The 15077-nt window shown below is 60.9% G+C and overlaps 1 protein-coding gene across 8 annotated transcripts; it reads left to right on the top strand.

Annotated features, from left to right (window-relative positions):
• The first annotated feature begins 572 nt into the window (after window positions 1–572).
• On the top strand, window positions 573–13221 carry SPRY3 (sprouty RTK signaling antagonist 3). Of its 8 annotated transcripts, none has more exons than XM_054215306.1 (2): window positions 573–723; window positions 7282–13221. In XM_054215306.1, the coding sequence occupies exon 2, from the start codon at window positions 7329–7331 to the stop codon at window positions 8247–8249; it is 921 nt and encodes a 306-aa protein (XP_054071281.1). In that variant the 5' UTR covers window positions 573–723; window positions 7282–7328; the 3' UTR covers window positions 8250–13221. The 8 variants fall into 8 exon arrangements, with proteins under 8 accessions (XP_054071281.1, XP_054071283.1, XP_054071282.1 ...); XM_054215308.1 differs by lacking the exon at window positions 573–723 and adding an exon at window positions 1137–1159; XM_054215307.1 differs by lacking the exon at window positions 573–723 and adding an exon at window positions 1299–1504.
• The last annotated feature ends 1856 nt before the right edge of the window (window positions 13222–15077 follow it).

The following is a 15077-nucleotide window of genomic DNA, read 5'->3' as shown; positions in this document are numbered from 1 at the left end:
TGGGCTGAGAACCGCTGGAATCAGGGCAGGGAACGGGCCCCTGGGAGCTGCTTCTCTCCCCGTCCCTTCGGACAGGACCCCAGGGGTGTTTGAGGGGTGGAAAGGTGGCAGATCCAAACTGGGAGGAGGAGGGAAATCAGTCCCACGGGGCAGCTGAGAGGAGCTGGGATCAGACCTGCAGGCAGTGGCTGAGAAGGGGCATGGGGACGCGGGGCATGGGGACAGCGGGAGCTGTCACAGCGCGGCCAGGGGGATGTTAAACCCTGCGTTCAGGGCAGCCGCTCGCTCCCGCAGACCTTGTGTGGGGAGAGATTATCATAAATCAGAGTCTCACACCTTCCTCTGGCACGGCCGGCATCATGGCTGTGCACTGTCAGGGGACCACATCCCTCTTCCGACAGCCAAAAACCCTCCGAAAACCTGCTGGGGGCTCAGTCCCGGACCCTTCCTTTGGGAGCGGCTCTCAACTTTTCTGCTTTGCAAATGCCCACGGGTTCCCAGCCCTCCTCTTCAGAGATGCTGCGGTCAATAACTCCCCAGGAGGCTGCTATTCCCCCTCCGCTTCCCACCCTCCCACTTGTCTCGGTATCTCTGCATTCATGCCTTTTCGGCCCTCCCTCGGCAGCGGGTGAGGAATAAAGCGGCGCTGGCTGAGCACGACGCAGGCTGCGCTGGGGATGCTGTGAGCCAGTGGAGGGAAGCCTGAATCACCGGCACCTCAAGGTGGGAGTGATAGATTTGGGCTGGGAGAAAGGGAGGACATCCCACGTGCTTTTGGGAGTCAGGTGCTCGCAGCCGGCTGGCAGTGGCTGGGAATTGGGCAACTCGGATCCTTTCTGCACCTTTAAAGACGGAGCTGAGAGCGATGGGGAGAAGAGGAGGGGCTGGTTGGAGCGCAGGGAGATGCAGCGTGGAGGCTCTGAGCTGCAGCCGAGGCTGAGGGATGCTGTCAGGGACTCGTTCCTCTTGGAGTAACTCCTCCTGGAGGAGCAGCTCCGGTGGGATCCTGTGGAGATGGAGAAACATTCAGCCTAGAAATGCCTAAGAATGAGCCTGGAAAGGCTCAGCTGGGAACCACACCGGGAGAGTGGGGTCACTGGCCCCTGCTGGGGAAGACTCCAGCACTTCTGCTGGCATCAACTGGGAGGGAACCGCTGAGGTCAGTGGGATCATCCTGGTTTAGGGCAAAGAGCGGCAGAGCTGGTTTTGTCACCCTTGTTCAGGCTCCTTCTCGTCCATCTCCCCCAGCCCCTCTCACACCCCCAGACCCTGCGCTGCCCATTGGACGCCTCATGACTGAGCCTCGGGCAGCTGCCCGTCCCAGGGGAGCGGGTCCCCACGTGGGACTTGGCTGGGACGGTTGAAGGCTCGATGGCTTCAACTTCACTTTTGGAGACAGGTTCTCAGCCCTCCCTGAGCTGGTAACGTTGCTTTGCTCCTCCGGCAAACGCTACCAGAAAGGACGGGTGACCAACCTGGAAGTGCTGAGAGGAACAACATGAAGGTGGGAGCTCTGGTGGGGTCCATAACCAATATCCAGTGTCATCAAGGAGAGGCCATGTGTCTTTGGGACTGTCAGACCAGGTCTAGTTTATTTATAAATGGGGCCGAGGGGTATCACAGGGCTCCCTGGTGCTCCTGAGCAGTGGTTGTCGGCTTTGAGAAAGCAGCACAAGGAGGGGAAACATCTGGGACAGGAGGTCCAGGTCCTGTTTGGACCTTGAGTCCGAGGTTTTTGTCTCTGGGAGGATGGTCTGTGTGGGGACTGGTTGTGTGGATCTCGGTACAGAAAAGCCCCTTTCCAGCCCCTCTACCCCGAGCTTCTACTACAGGAGCTAACTCAGGTATTAGTTTAGACTTTTTGGTAGTATCGGGGGTGGATGGCACCTGGGCTCCCCTTGCTGCCCCCTGAGCTGCACAGGGAGGGCTGAGCCGGAGACGCCTGACAGAAGGTGATTGTGCCCATTTCACAGCAATGTAGAGACCAAGCGATTCGCCCAAGGTGACAGAGCCCGGTGGCCGACACCGGCCCTTGGTAGCCCACCCTGCTGCGCTCCCCACTCAACCTGCCCGCGGCGTTGGGCTGAACCGACCCCATCCCGCGCCGCTGGCGTCAGACGGTACCCACGCCACCGAGGCAGCGAGGGCCGGCAGCGTGGCTGTAGCGGGTGTCCCCAGGGGGGACGATGGGCTGGGAGGGGTGGCGGCGGGGCTGTCCCGGTGGGCGCACGGGGGGAAGCGGAGCCCGAGGCAGACGGAAACGTTTAAATAGTGCCTGCTGCATCCCACTGCTCCCGGCTCCGTTGCAGTCATTATCTGGGGAGCGGATGCCCAGGGCTCTATGGGGACCGCTAATGGGCCGATTCAATTTCAGCTGGATGACGCCACTTAGGTAAAGCATTAAGAGCTCCAGCTCCGGGAAGGCGAGCGGCAGAGCGAGGGAGAGCGAGCGATGCTAACGGGCAGCCACAAATCCCTCCCTCCCTCCCATCCTCCACGCTGCCCCCATTCACAAGGAGCGCCGGGGACCAGCCCGCCTTCACCAGCCGGGGCCGGGCAGCCCCGCCGGGCTCCCCCCCGCCGCCCCCGGCCCGCCCCGGCCCCGCTCCCGCCGCGCTGGGCGCGGAGCTCGGCCCGGCTGCGGGGCCGGGCGGGCGGGCGGTGCCCCGCGTCCCTGCCCGCCGCCGCTCGCCGCTAGGTAGCCCCGCTCCGGGACGGCCCCGGGGCTCGGTGCTGGGCGGGCGGATGGACCGGCGGAGGCGGCGGCGGCGGGGTGAGTCCGGCGCGGGGAGGGGACACGCGTGGGCTGCGGGACGGCGGCGGTGCGCCGCGGGGAGGTGGGGGGGCGGGACACGCGTGGGCTGTTTCCGAGGGGACGGGGGTCCGCGGACGTGCGGCGGCTGTGAGTGTGCGATGGAGCCGGCGGTCCTGGGCGTGTGTGGGCGGTGGGGACGGGGGTCCCGGACACGCGTGGGCAACTCGTGCCGAGGGGTTGGGGGTCCTGGGCACGCGTGGGCTGTTTCGGAGGGGACGGGGGTCCGCGGACGTGCGGCGGCTGTGAGCGTGCCATGGAGCCGGGGGTCCTGGGCATGTGTGGGCAGTGGGGACGGGGGTCCTGGACACGCGTGGGCAGCATGTGCCGAGGGGTTGGGGGTCCTGGACACACATGGGCAATTCGTGCCCAGAGGTTGGCGGTCCAGGGCACGTGTGGGCAATTCGTGCCCAGGGGCTGGGGGTCCTGGGCATGCGTGGACTGTTTGCCAAGGAGACAGGGGTCCCTGGATGTGCAGGGGCTGTGAGCCTGAGATGGAGCCGGGGGTCCTGGGCGTGTGTGGGCAGTGGGGACGGGTGTCCCGGACACGCGTGGGCAGCGTGTGCCGAGGGGTTGGGGGTCCTGGACACACATGGGCAATTCGTGCCCAGAGGTTGGCAGTCCAGGGTACACACGGGCATTTTGTGCCAAGGGGTTGGGGGTCCTGGGCACGCGTGGGCAGCGTGTGCTGATGAATTGGGGGTCCTGGATGCGTGTGGGCAATTTGTGCCCAGGGGTTGGGGGTCCTGGACACGCGTGGGCAGCGTGTGCTGATGAATTGGGGGTCCTGGACATGGCGTGGGCAATTCATGGTGAGGGGTCCAGGGCATGCATGGGCCATTTGCTGAGGAGACGGGGGTCCCTGGACATGCACAGACTGTGAGTGTGTGATAAAACTGGGGTGCATGGGCACCCGTGTGCTGAGGGGTTGGGGGTCCTGGCCACGTGTGGGCAATTCGTGTTGAGCGGGCAGGGGTCCTGGCCACATGCGAGCAGTGGGGATGGGGGTCCTGTACACGCGTGGGGTGTACACAATGGGGCTGATGGCTTGGTGTGGGTCAGAGTCACGCGTGGGCTGTGTGAATGGTGGAGCTGGGGCATCCGAAGGGGCTGTGTGCATGGAGGTGCTCGGAGGTCCTGGAAACGCGTGGGCTGTGGGCACGGTGGGGCTGTGGGGTCTGCGGGCCGGACCCGGACCCGAGCCAGGCGTGGGTTTCATTGCTGGGGGGGCCAGCAGATGGCAGGGCCGTGCAGGGGGGCTGCAGCCGGCATCCGAGCCACGCGTGGGCTGTGTGCGGAGCGGGGCACGGGGTTGCCACCACCCTGCGCCACCCCACAGCACCCAGCACAGGGTGAGGGGGTCCCTCCGGAGGGAAGCGCGTGGGAAAAGCCCTCTTCTCCCACCTGGGCGCCCTGTGCAGCTTGTCCCCGGCTTGCAGCCACCTCCAGCCTGTAAATCATTTGCTTTTACAATCCCTCCTCTGGCCCATTATCACACGAACTTTATATGTTTGGGGCTGCTGGCGGCCATAAAGCTCGCCCAGTTTCCGGGGCTGGCATGCCTACCTCGAAGGCAGGGTGTGAGGAGGAGGAGGCTGGGGCCACGCTGCCCCGGTCCCCCCCAGACAGGCAGGTAGGCAGGGAGGGTGCAGCAGTGCCCCGGGGACGGTCGGGCCAGTGGGGCCGGGATATGGACTGGTTGCAGCCCCGGGATGGGGCTGGAGCAGGGAGGGCTGGGAGTGAGTGGGGGACACTGGGCTCCCCCAGGATGGGGGGGCAGGAGTGGGGTCCCAGCTCTAGTCGTTCAGTCCCTCTTCTCTCCATCCCGCTGGGCTGGAGGACCCACAGATCCTCTGGCTCACGTCCTCTTGGGTCCCAGAGGGACCTTTGCCTCCCCCTGGTCCATGTCTAACCCTGCGTCTGGGGATCGTAGGTCCAGGAGCGTCTGGGCCCCGGTTCGGTGTGGGGGGTCCTCCCAGGACCTGTCTTGCCCGGGATGCTGCGTCCAAGCCCTGGACTCAGATCCTAAGCGTCCGGGTCGCAACGCAGTGCATGGCCTGATTGCCAGCTCCTCTATTCGCCTGCTGTCCCGGGGGCTCTGTCCTCCTCGCAGTGTCCCCTCTCCATCTCCTCCTGCCTCAGCGTGGTCACGGGTCCCCTCGTGTCTCCCGAGCTCCAGGTCTTGCAGGGAGGACTGGGTGTAGCTGTACTGGGTCTGCCCTTTGGCTGCTCTTAACCTCCCAGTTCCACTGCCTCCATCGCACTGGGACCCCCCGCGGCTCTCTGCCTGTGGGTCACCCCTTGCTTCGAGCCCCACACGGGACCCTCACGGGAGCCTCGCGAGTCCTGCCAAATCCCAGCGCACAGGTTGGAGGGGACGGACACCCAGGTGTGAGCAGCTCCTTCCCGGCTGTAAATCAGCGTCGTCCCCTGAACCATCCCACCCCGAGATGGGGTGTGGGCCACGAGGGATGTGGGAACGCGCTGAGGCTGCTCCCCGCTCCCCTCCGCGTGGTCCCAGCTGCAGGCTGAGACGTGCCGTATCTCTGCGGGGGTCCAGGGGGCTCCAGCTCACCGGCCTGGGCTTTGGTGAGACCTTCCCAGGTGAGGAGCTCAACGGCAGCAGGTAACAGCTCCCACGAAGGTGTTTTGCCTCCGTGGCGCGTTCCCACCCCGGCAGCGTGCTCGCACAACCTTCCCGGGGGCAGCCGTGCCCTCCTCATTCACCTTGATATTTCCGTTAAACACATCGGCCTCCAAATCAATCGGGGGGGGGTCCTGGCAGAGCGGCTCGTTCGCTGGCCCGTATCCCTGGACGGGATGAGCATCTCCCTTGAGATCGCACGGAGGGGGCGGCAGGAGGGGCTCCGTGCACAGGAAAAACCCAAATCTAAGCAGATCGGTTGCCTTTTCTTTCCGGGGAGGGGGATGGGAGAGGCCAGATCTTGCTTGAACAGTCAAAGTAAGTTGCCTTTGCTTTTCCCTGCTCGTCAAGGTCAGCCTAGCTAATGAAAATCAATCTTCCCTCTGCCTCTCTCTGCTGCATGAGCAGATTCTACCTGTGGCCCCTCACCTATTTGAAAGCCTCGGCCGCCGCCGGCCGCCTGGGCTGCTGGCCATCTGCGCGGCCAGTGGGGAGCTTCCTACCGACACAGAGTCTTCCTGCGGGCCCGGGCACCGTGACAATATCTGTGTCACCGAGGGATCACTCGTTTGGTCTGCCAGAGGAGACTGGCTTTGTCCCGGGGAAGCTGGCTGCGCACGGAGAGCACGTACCCGGTATCGCAATCTGGGCTGGAAGCGCTGGGGGAAAGCTCTTTGCCGGGCTCTGGCATGCACCGAATGGCTTCTGTCCTCTGCGCGCTCCAGCGTTTTGCAGGCAGCAGAAGTGAGGAGTGTCTCCCTCCCTCCTAAGGCCAAAAACCCGGCTCCATCACATCCCTGCTCCTGCCTGAGCCCAGCCCCAGCCCCACAGAGGTCTCACCCAGACGCCAGCAGCAAGGTCTGGCAGCGTTTTTGGCGATGGTGCTGATGCCGTGAGGTCAAACCTGCCGGGGGGGTGCTGTGGGACACGGGGGTCCTCCCTGCCCCATTCCACAGCCCTGGGATGGTCCCGACCTTCCCTCTGGATAGAGCAGTGCCGCGGACTCGGGAAGTGCCAGTTCCCGAAAACGACAGCGAGCAGCATGGCAGCCCCGGTGCACGGAGCAAGACGGGGCTCGCCTGCTGCGATGTCTGCTTTCCCCGCTTCCCCCGGGGTTTGTGCCGGGGCTAACGAGAAACCTGCCCGTCTCCGTGTTGGTGATGGGGCTAAATCGGTTCTTGGGTTGTGCGTGGGAAAAAGGGATGCTGCGGTGGGAGCCGCCAGGACCCGGGGAGTCTGTGGGCTTGGCCTGTCCCTGGCCAAGCGTGTGCCTCCGTAGTCGCAATTTGTTGCTGGTGCTGCCTGAAATGAAATGTGTTCGGATCCCCGCCATCCCATTGACCCCGGCGTGTACCGGGTACGGCACCGGGAGGCTGCTTGGGGTGTGCTGGGAAGCCCCAAAAGAGAGTCTCCTGCTCCAGAGGAGATGCCGTTCCCAGCTCCGTCACTGGCTGCGGATAAGTCCCAGCTTCAAGTTTCCCCTCCTGCAGAGAGGGCTGCCACTTGCCCCTGGGGAAGGAGAGGGAGGACAGAAGGGGTCCCTCAGTGCTGGCAAGGGGTGGGAAATCCTCGGGAAGGACACGGAAAGCTCAAAAGCACGGGGAGATGCCGTGTCCCCCTGTTTCAAGGGACAGATCTCACGGCACTCGCCCTTTGGACATGTCCAACCTCAGCATCCCCAGGCACAGAAGTACTGTGAGTCTGGCTGTTGGAAAGGACTTCACCAGGGGTTCTCCAGCCAGTCTTTGCTTCCAGGTTTTTATGGATGGATCCGTTATAAAATGTAACACAAATGTTTTTTCTGCCTTCCTGCCCCATCCTTTAGGATTTTTAGATGTGCCCTGATGCCGCAGGGTCTCCTCGCTCCTGGAAATGCAGCTCTCTTCCAGTGTGGCTGAACTCAGTTGCGACGAGACGATGGACCCGCCCGCTGAGGACTTCCAGCAGGTCCTGTCCATTGACCAAATCCGCTCCATCCGTGCCAGCAACAACTACGTGGAGAGACCGGCTGTCTGCTTCCAGCAAACCCGCTCCAACCCTTCCCTGTCCCAGCCACCGCACAAGCAGGAGTGGTCCCAGGACCGCCTGGCGTCTTCCACCTTCCAGGACCTGCACCGCAGCCACAGCCAACAGCACCAGATGCCACCCTTGCAGCAGCACATGAGCCATTCCAGCACCGCCAGCTCCGTCTCCCAAAGCACCACCGCCTCCGACCAGCGGCTCCTGAGCAGCCTCACGCCGTCCCACTCCGGGCACTCCCTCATCCGGACGCAGCCCCGGCCCGGCGAGCTGAAAGCGGAGGAGTCGCCGCTGAAGGGGGCTGCGGAGAAGCCCACCCTCCACACCGGCCACCTCTTCATCTGCGAGGAGTGCGGGCGGTGCAAGTGTGCCCGCTGCACGGCCGCCCGCAGCCTGCCCTCCTGCTGGCTCTGCAACCAGCGCTGCCTCTGCTCCCCCGAGAGCCTCCTCGACTACGGGACCTGCCTCTGCTGCGTCAAGGGGCTCTTCTACCACTGCTCCACCGACGACGAGGACACCTGCGCCGACGACCCCTGCTCCTGCGGGCCGGGGTCCTGCTGTGCCCGCTGGGCTGCCATGAGCTTCCTCTCGCTCCTCATGCCCTGCCTCTGCTGCTACTTTCCTACCCTGGGGTGCCTCAAACTTTGCCAGCGGGGTTATGACGGCCTGAAACGACCCGGCTGCCGCTGCCAGAGCCACACCAACACGGTCTGCAGGAAGATCTCCTCCTCCAGCGGCACGCCTTTCCCCAAGACGCTGGATAAGCCGGTATGACCCTCCCGGGGAGGAGAAGCAGGCTTTACTCCTCTTCCTCCTCCTCCACCTCCTCTCCTCCCCATCCCCCTCCTCCTCCTCCGGCTCCCTCCGCTCTGCAGCGCTCCCCCCTGCCCACCATCACCTCCCGGGAATGAGACGGGTGAACTGGGGGTCCCCCAGCCCCTGGGAGCTCGCAGGCGGCTGCGTGGCCAGGGCAGCTGCTGGGAAGCGCTGGTTTTGCACACAGGGGTGAGGGACCCGGGGAGGCAGAGAGCTGCGGGTGCCCTCCCCGGCCGTGCCCCGGGGGGGCCCTCGGGACTCTGCTCTCAGAGGGTTCCAGGAGCTGCTGCTGCCCCGTGGTGTGGTCCTTCCCGATGGCGGGAAGAGGCAGGTTGTCGACGCATCCCCCGTGCAAGAGTCCTCCAGGAGCCAGACCTCCTTCTCTCCCTCTCCCTCTTTCTCCAGCACTTTTCGTGGGCGACCTCTCTCCTCTCACCCCGCCGTGGGTCCGCTTTCCCCGAGGGGCTGGGGCGCCATGGGGTCCCACCGGTGGCAGCGGCTTCCCTCCGGGCTTGGAAGCCGCTGGGAGAAGCGAGTGAGCTTCAAAATGAGGTGGCATCGTATTTTTCCGTCTCAGAGAGGAAGGGAAGGTGTGGGAAGCTTTAGAAACCTTCTGGCAGGGGAAGGAGCTCTCGGAGGCAGCCCAGCCCACTCGCTTCTGCCCGACTGCAGCGAGGGAAAGGTCCCCTCTGGGATTTGGCTGAGAACAAGAAGCTGGTTTGAAATTGCCATTCATTTCTCAACGCCTTGAAGGGCTGCCTCCGGAGCGCAAACCCTGGTGGGGCAGGAGCTGCCGCCCGGCTCCATCCCACCACCGAGCAGACGCCACAGGCAGCGGCTCCGTGCTCAAGCCCCGGGAGCCCCGATCTGGTACCTTCCACCAGCACTGAATTCACTTTAAAAAACACACCCCAACCCCGACTGTCAAGAGCTGCCACTCGCACCGTGCTTCTGTTCGCACCCAGCCTGGGGGATCCCCGGCGGGGTCTTCTGCAGCTCCTGGAGGGAAGCGGGGAGCAGAAGGGGGTGTCGAGAGACGCGACCCCGACCTTCCCTCCCTGCAGAAGTTGCCTTTGAGTCCTCACCTCCCTTTCCTTGCCCCCCCGGCGTGTCACACCAACACCAGCGTCACTGCTGAAGGGAATTCTGCAGCAGTGGCTGCCTGCGGCAAAGCGGAGACGGGGCTGAAGCCAGCGCTGGGGCTGGGCCATCTGCAGACCAGAAGGAAAGCCGACGCGGGGTCAGGGCTTCGTGGTTTCCCTGCCGGGATGATAGTCAGCCCAGCCCATGGCTGCAGCTGGGGGCAGCTCCTCCAGATCCTGGACTCAGCCCCATCTCCGCTTGCGGGGTGCCAGCTCCCCCTTGGGACCCTGCTGTCATCGGCCAATGGGTGGGGGCAGTTTGGAGCCGGGACGATGTCCCGGTGCTCAGCTCTGCCCTCCTGTCCCTCCTCCGAGGGGTGTGAGCGCGGAGGGAAGCGAATGGTTCCCCTGGAGAAATATATGCAACGTGTCCCTTGGCTTCCTCCAAGACCCTGCCACCCAGGGCTCGTCCGTCGCCTTCCCTCAGCCACCTCGTTACGTAGAGTTCTGTGGATCTATTTTTGTATATATAAATATAACGTTAGGATGGCTAGGTCTATTACTAATAATATTCATGATACTGCTGTGAATGGTGCCAGATGCAAGGTTTGGCTTCCTGGTACACTTGCACATGCTGGAAGATGATTTCCCGGTCTGTTTGTCGCTAATCCTAGACCTTTAGTTCCTGGGTAGTCGGGAGAGGGGGAGAGGGAGGTTTACAGATTGTGCTGGGGGGGTTAGGCTTTGCAGAGAGGGGGTAGGATTCGGCGCTGGCCGCGGGGTGCGGCAGGAGGTAGGATCTCGCCATGGGATTCCTCTTTCTGTACATTCGCTGCCTAAAAATCGGTGCTGCTCCAAGCTCCCTCTGTTGCAGGGAAAAGCGGTTCCAGGGAGTGATTCATCCCCCTTGAAAACATTATTCATTAAATTATGTTCTGGCAGTGCCTGTCTCCCTTGACCCAAATGGGACCCAAGCATTGGACTGTGGAAGGGGGGATGAATCCCATCCCTGGGGTGACGTTTGTGCCTGGGGTGTTACGGATATGACCGAGGTCCTCACCCTGATTTCACCCAGAGCCTGACGGGGGATGTCGAAAGATGCTTCCCCTGGCCGGAGATGGAGAGCCCACGTCCATGAGCTGCGGGGAGTTGGGGCCGATGCTCTGGGTTCCAGCGAGCATCCCCTGGCATTGAGAAGGGAGAGGGCCACGATCTTCTCGGAGGGTGCCCTGTAGGTGTGCGTACCCCACGAGGTCAGTCCCTGTCTCTGTGGCAGCAGTTATAAATTACATTGCAAACATATTTATCCGTATGCCAATAATTGCCTGGCTCCCTGCTTCCAGGCGAAGTTCGGGGGAGAGACTTCCACCGAGAGGCACCTTTCCTTTTGAACGCTCGGTTCCCTTTTCTACCAGTGCTGATTAAACCCCTTCTTCCTAAAAATTGTAAAGCTTTTTTAGGGAGAAAAGGCCCCATTTTCGCTGAGGATATGAGGAAATGTCTCACTTGAATGAGAATGTGAAATAGTTCATTGAAACTTTTTAAAGAAAACTAATGAACAGAATTTTCCAACTTGCTCTACTTTGACTTTTTTTTTTTTTTTTCTCTCCTCCTTTTTTAAATGGATCCCACTTGTAAATTTAGTTACCACCTCTGTATCTTTGCAATTCATTGCTTCCTCTCCTGATGGTGGAATGACTCAACATGTGAAGCTTCATCATTTTCACGGCCTCCGAAGTCATGCAAGCACGGGGCGACCACCCCCCCCAGTGCTGGGGCTGTGGGATGGGAAGACGAGTGTCCACACAGCAGCTCCCCAGAGCCAGTTTTGCCGGCGCTGGCACGGCGAGGCTGAGCCCTGCACTACTGTTGCAGGATATTTACCTCCAGTAGCTGGTGGGAGGCCAGGACGCCCGCCAGTAGCCTTCTACCCAATGGGATTTTTCTGGGTCGGTGCAAAAGTCACATTTCTACCAGGGAATCGTGCCACAGCCTGGGTGCAGGGCTGGGGAGCCCGCCCAGGTCTCTTGAATGTCTCATCTCCAAGAAATGACAAACCCCCGAGAGATATTTAGTGAAATACGGGATGCGTAGAAGGGGATCGGAGAGGAGGAGAGCCCCGGGTGGGCCCTGAAGGCTGTCAGACCAGCGCAGGGCTTTGGTTTGATGGTGTTGAGGGCAAAACGCAAAGCCACATGCAAGCCTTGCAGCTAAACTTCTGGAGAAGTTTAGAGCTGTTGGCCGCTGCCCTGCTCATCGGGGCAAGTGGCTTCGCGTGGGGCTGCTGCTTCCCACCCACCTGGGGGCCCCAGCGAGCTCCCGTTCCTTGCTCTCAGCAGAAGGAGCAGGTCGGGATTTGCCAAAAGCTCTCCAAGGAGGCCAGCTCTGGTTCCCTGAGCTCATCTGGTGTCGGGAAGGCTGTGGGTAGCCTCTGGTCATGTTTTTCCCCTGAGCTTTTCCCTAACATCTCCAGACCAGATCCGTCCTGCTCCCTCCCCATCTCCGGCTGCCAGAGAGTTTGGTTTCCCTGCAGAGAGGACTCCAATTTTGGTTGGGGTTGTGAGCCCCTTTCCTGCCCCACCCTGTAATGAGTCAGATAACATCTGCTCCAGATGTTTGTTTGCAGCTGCTTGTCCTGGCAGTTTGGGTTTCTCTCTGTCCTGACGTGTCTTTTTTGGTTTTCTTCTTGGGAGAGTCGCATGTTGAGTCCTCTGTTTTCCCTGCACCCCTGGGATTTGACAAGGATGGATCCGCTGTGCGAGGGAACGTTTCTCCAGGTTGGGTGTCTCTGCTGGTTGTGGGCTGCTTTGCCAGGAAAGGTGCAGGGCTGCGGGGCAGATTGAGACAGGGAAAGAGAGACTCAGGTGCCAAAGGAGCAGGAGGCAGGAGCTGCTGAGCAGGACCTGAGCTCCCCCTGCTCTGCTCCCCATGTGGGAGCCTCCTCTTCCCACCCAGACCTCCAGAGCTCCGTCCACGCAAGAGCTCCTGCTGGTGCTTGCTTTCTCCAGGGCTTCCCTTGGTCCTGCTCCCCTCCTTCCCTGCTGGGAGACGTGTGACCAGTCCCGGTACTGGTGAGAAGGGGTCACTGGGGACCAAGGTGGAGTCTCCCTCCCATGCCAGCCCCCCAACCCTCCTGGTGGAAGGGCAGAAGTGGTCCTTGGGCTGCTGTCCACCCATCCCTGTGGGGTTCATCAGTGCCAATGAAGTACTTCAAAGAACAGGGGGGGAGCTTTTTGGGACTCTACTCTCAGATTCCTATAGAATCCCACTGAGTTCGCTCTTCCCCATCCCCATGTGTGAACCCAAAGACTGGTGGGCAAGTGTCATCGGCCAAAAGATGCCAAAGCACAGAAGAACAGTTTATGGATGGCTGCTTTAGTGCAATAGAGAGGGGTGAGCGGAGAGGCGAGAGGAGCTGCTGCAAGGTTTGCACGACTGCACTGCACGGGGAAGGAGCACACCGTGCCCCAAACTTGCAATTTCCAGCACCCGCTTTGTTCGTTTGCTCGCTGCCTCAGGCCCTGGGGTGTTTCGAGGCTGGAGAAAGCTGGGAGGTCTTCAGATACCGGAAGGTCTAACTTTTTGTGATCAGCATGTGAGGAAAGTAGATCAGGGGCGTACCCCCACCCCAAAGCCCATTCTTGGTCTTTACTAGGATCCAGGTCAGGCTTGTGTCCTTCAGGGAGCCCGCGGAGCCCAGACCTGCGGGAAGCTTGTGGCAGCTGGAGGCTGCTGGTCGGCATCTGGTCCGTGTGGGCCAAACCAGAGCTGGGATTTCTTTGGGATCCGTCTGCTTCGGGGTATTTCTCAGGGAGCATCGGGATCTCTGGCAAACTCCTTCTCCCAGAGCGCAGGTCGGGCGCTTGCGCGAGTGAGACCTGTTTCCCTGCGCCGGCTGATGTTGTAGAAGAATCCCCTGAGGGCACGAGCCGGGGATGCTGAGCGGTCCCCGTGGAGGGGGACTGCAGGCAGGAGGGACGTGGGATGGATGGAAGCGATCGCGCAGCTCCGTGGGGCAGCGTGGACGTGCGAGTGCCGGGCGAGGGGAGGCAGCGCAGGGTGTCTCGCTGGGTCTCCCTCCTGCTGCGCCTTCCTGCAGCACCCCAAGGGGCTTCAGCATGAGCAGGACCAAACCCACCCTGGCGAGCTGGGCTGGGCACTGGGAGAGGAGGTTTCTCACACCCTCTGTTCCACGGCAGCATCAGCCAGGAGGTGTGTGATCCTCCTGGCGCTGGCACGGCTGGTCCTGCCTTGCCCGTGTTGCCGCTCTGCCCCGCAGAGCCCCTCTCCCTCTCCCCCTTCCCCTCCCTCTCCCTCCGCCCATCCTTGCCCAGCTGTTCCCTCGGGCCGTGGCGATGCTCCACGGACCAGCAGTGGCCACCCAGCCTCCCGCCCCTCCAGGTGTCCTCAGCACAAAGTTCTCCTTAGAAGACAGATCACCCTTGGCTTCAAAGGAGAGTCTCGTACCAAGAACCGAAGCCTCTAATTCTCCGTTTAATTGGTACAAAGGCATTCTGTACAGTGTATAAAGAGATCCCTCCCCCGGCTGTCTTTATTTGGGTTCCTTTCTATAAGGTATAATATATGTTTATAACCTGATGGCTGTTTTTTGACAATACTCTTGTACCTTTTAAGGGAAAAAAATAAAAAAAAAATAACCAAAGTATTTATTTGAAAAGTTTATTTTAAAGATAAGAAAAAAATAACCTATTTATTTTAATGCACCCTCTTCTGTTTGGTTTTCTTCTCTTGCAAAGCTAATAACTGTTACTGAACCACTGCTGAGATGAAAGGAGTAATTCTATGGGTGGCTTCACAAGCCCACTTAGAGCAATTATTCAATAAAAATATATATTAATTTTGAACGTGGTCTCATTCTTGTCTCCGTGGTGGCCGGGGCGTGACTCAGGCTCCCGCTTCGGCAGGGCTCGTGTTGGCTGCGGGGCGGCCGGGCTAGCGGTGGGGCTGGGTGCCGGGGGGATCGTTTTGAACTCCATGAGATCTCCCCGGGCAGCCCTCTCCTCATGCTGAAAGAAAACCTCAAGGGTCTCGGCGTGTGCTTCCATCCTTCGACTGTCCCAGATCCTCGAGGAAGGGTAGGCTCCTGTACCAAAGGGCCGGAGCAAATAGGGAGGGAGTGAGGTAAGAAATCCCTGAGATTTGGGGGATTTCAGTCACTCCACAGAGATTCCAACACATTCCCAAAGCCTCTTCTATTGCCTGAGGAGATGGGGTGATGCCACAGGGCAATGGACATCTTCTGCGGGAGGAGCTGCAGTTTGGGCACGGCTGTCTCTTCCTACCAGCTGCAGAAGGCACCTCGGTGACGTGTTTAGCCCCACAAGGATGGAACTGGGCCATAGCATCAGCAGTTGCTGGGTCGGGCTGGTGCCTCTGATCTCTCTGTGCGTATGACAGGCGAGTTTTTCATGCACTTCTGCACGTACGGAGCCCAGTAACTTCTTCTTGGCTCAAGGGTGCCTTCTGTTCACCTACAGCTCTTCCCTCACAAAGATGGTGGATCTTTATTCAGGCACTTCCAGAGCACGAAGTCCTTTCACATAGATTGTGTGGCTAATGAATCCCACCGTTAGTGGCACCTCCCTTATTCCTGTTTGCATTTGTTGGCTTCAGCGTCTAGCCCTTGGCTCTGGTAGCCTGTTTCCTCTAGCTGCAGGAGTCCTTTCGTAGGACGGTTCTGCCA

Source organism: Rissa tridactyla, chromosome 9 (assembly GCF_028500815.1).
Source record: "Rissa tridactyla isolate bRisTri1 chromosome 9, bRisTri1.patW.cur.20221130, whole genome shotgun sequence".
NCBI lineage: Eukaryota > Metazoa > Chordata > Aves > Charadriiformes > Laridae > Rissa > Rissa tridactyla.
The sequence above is the reverse complement of the archived record's forward strand: the minus strand, read 5'-3'. Positions and strand labels throughout refer to the sequence as shown.

Bases quoted from the DNA above. Each gene is read 5' to 3' on its own strand.
- SPRY3 (XM_054215306.1), top strand. From the start codon at position 7,329: ATGCAGCTCTCTTCCAGTGTGGCTGAACTCAGTTGCGACGAGACGATG.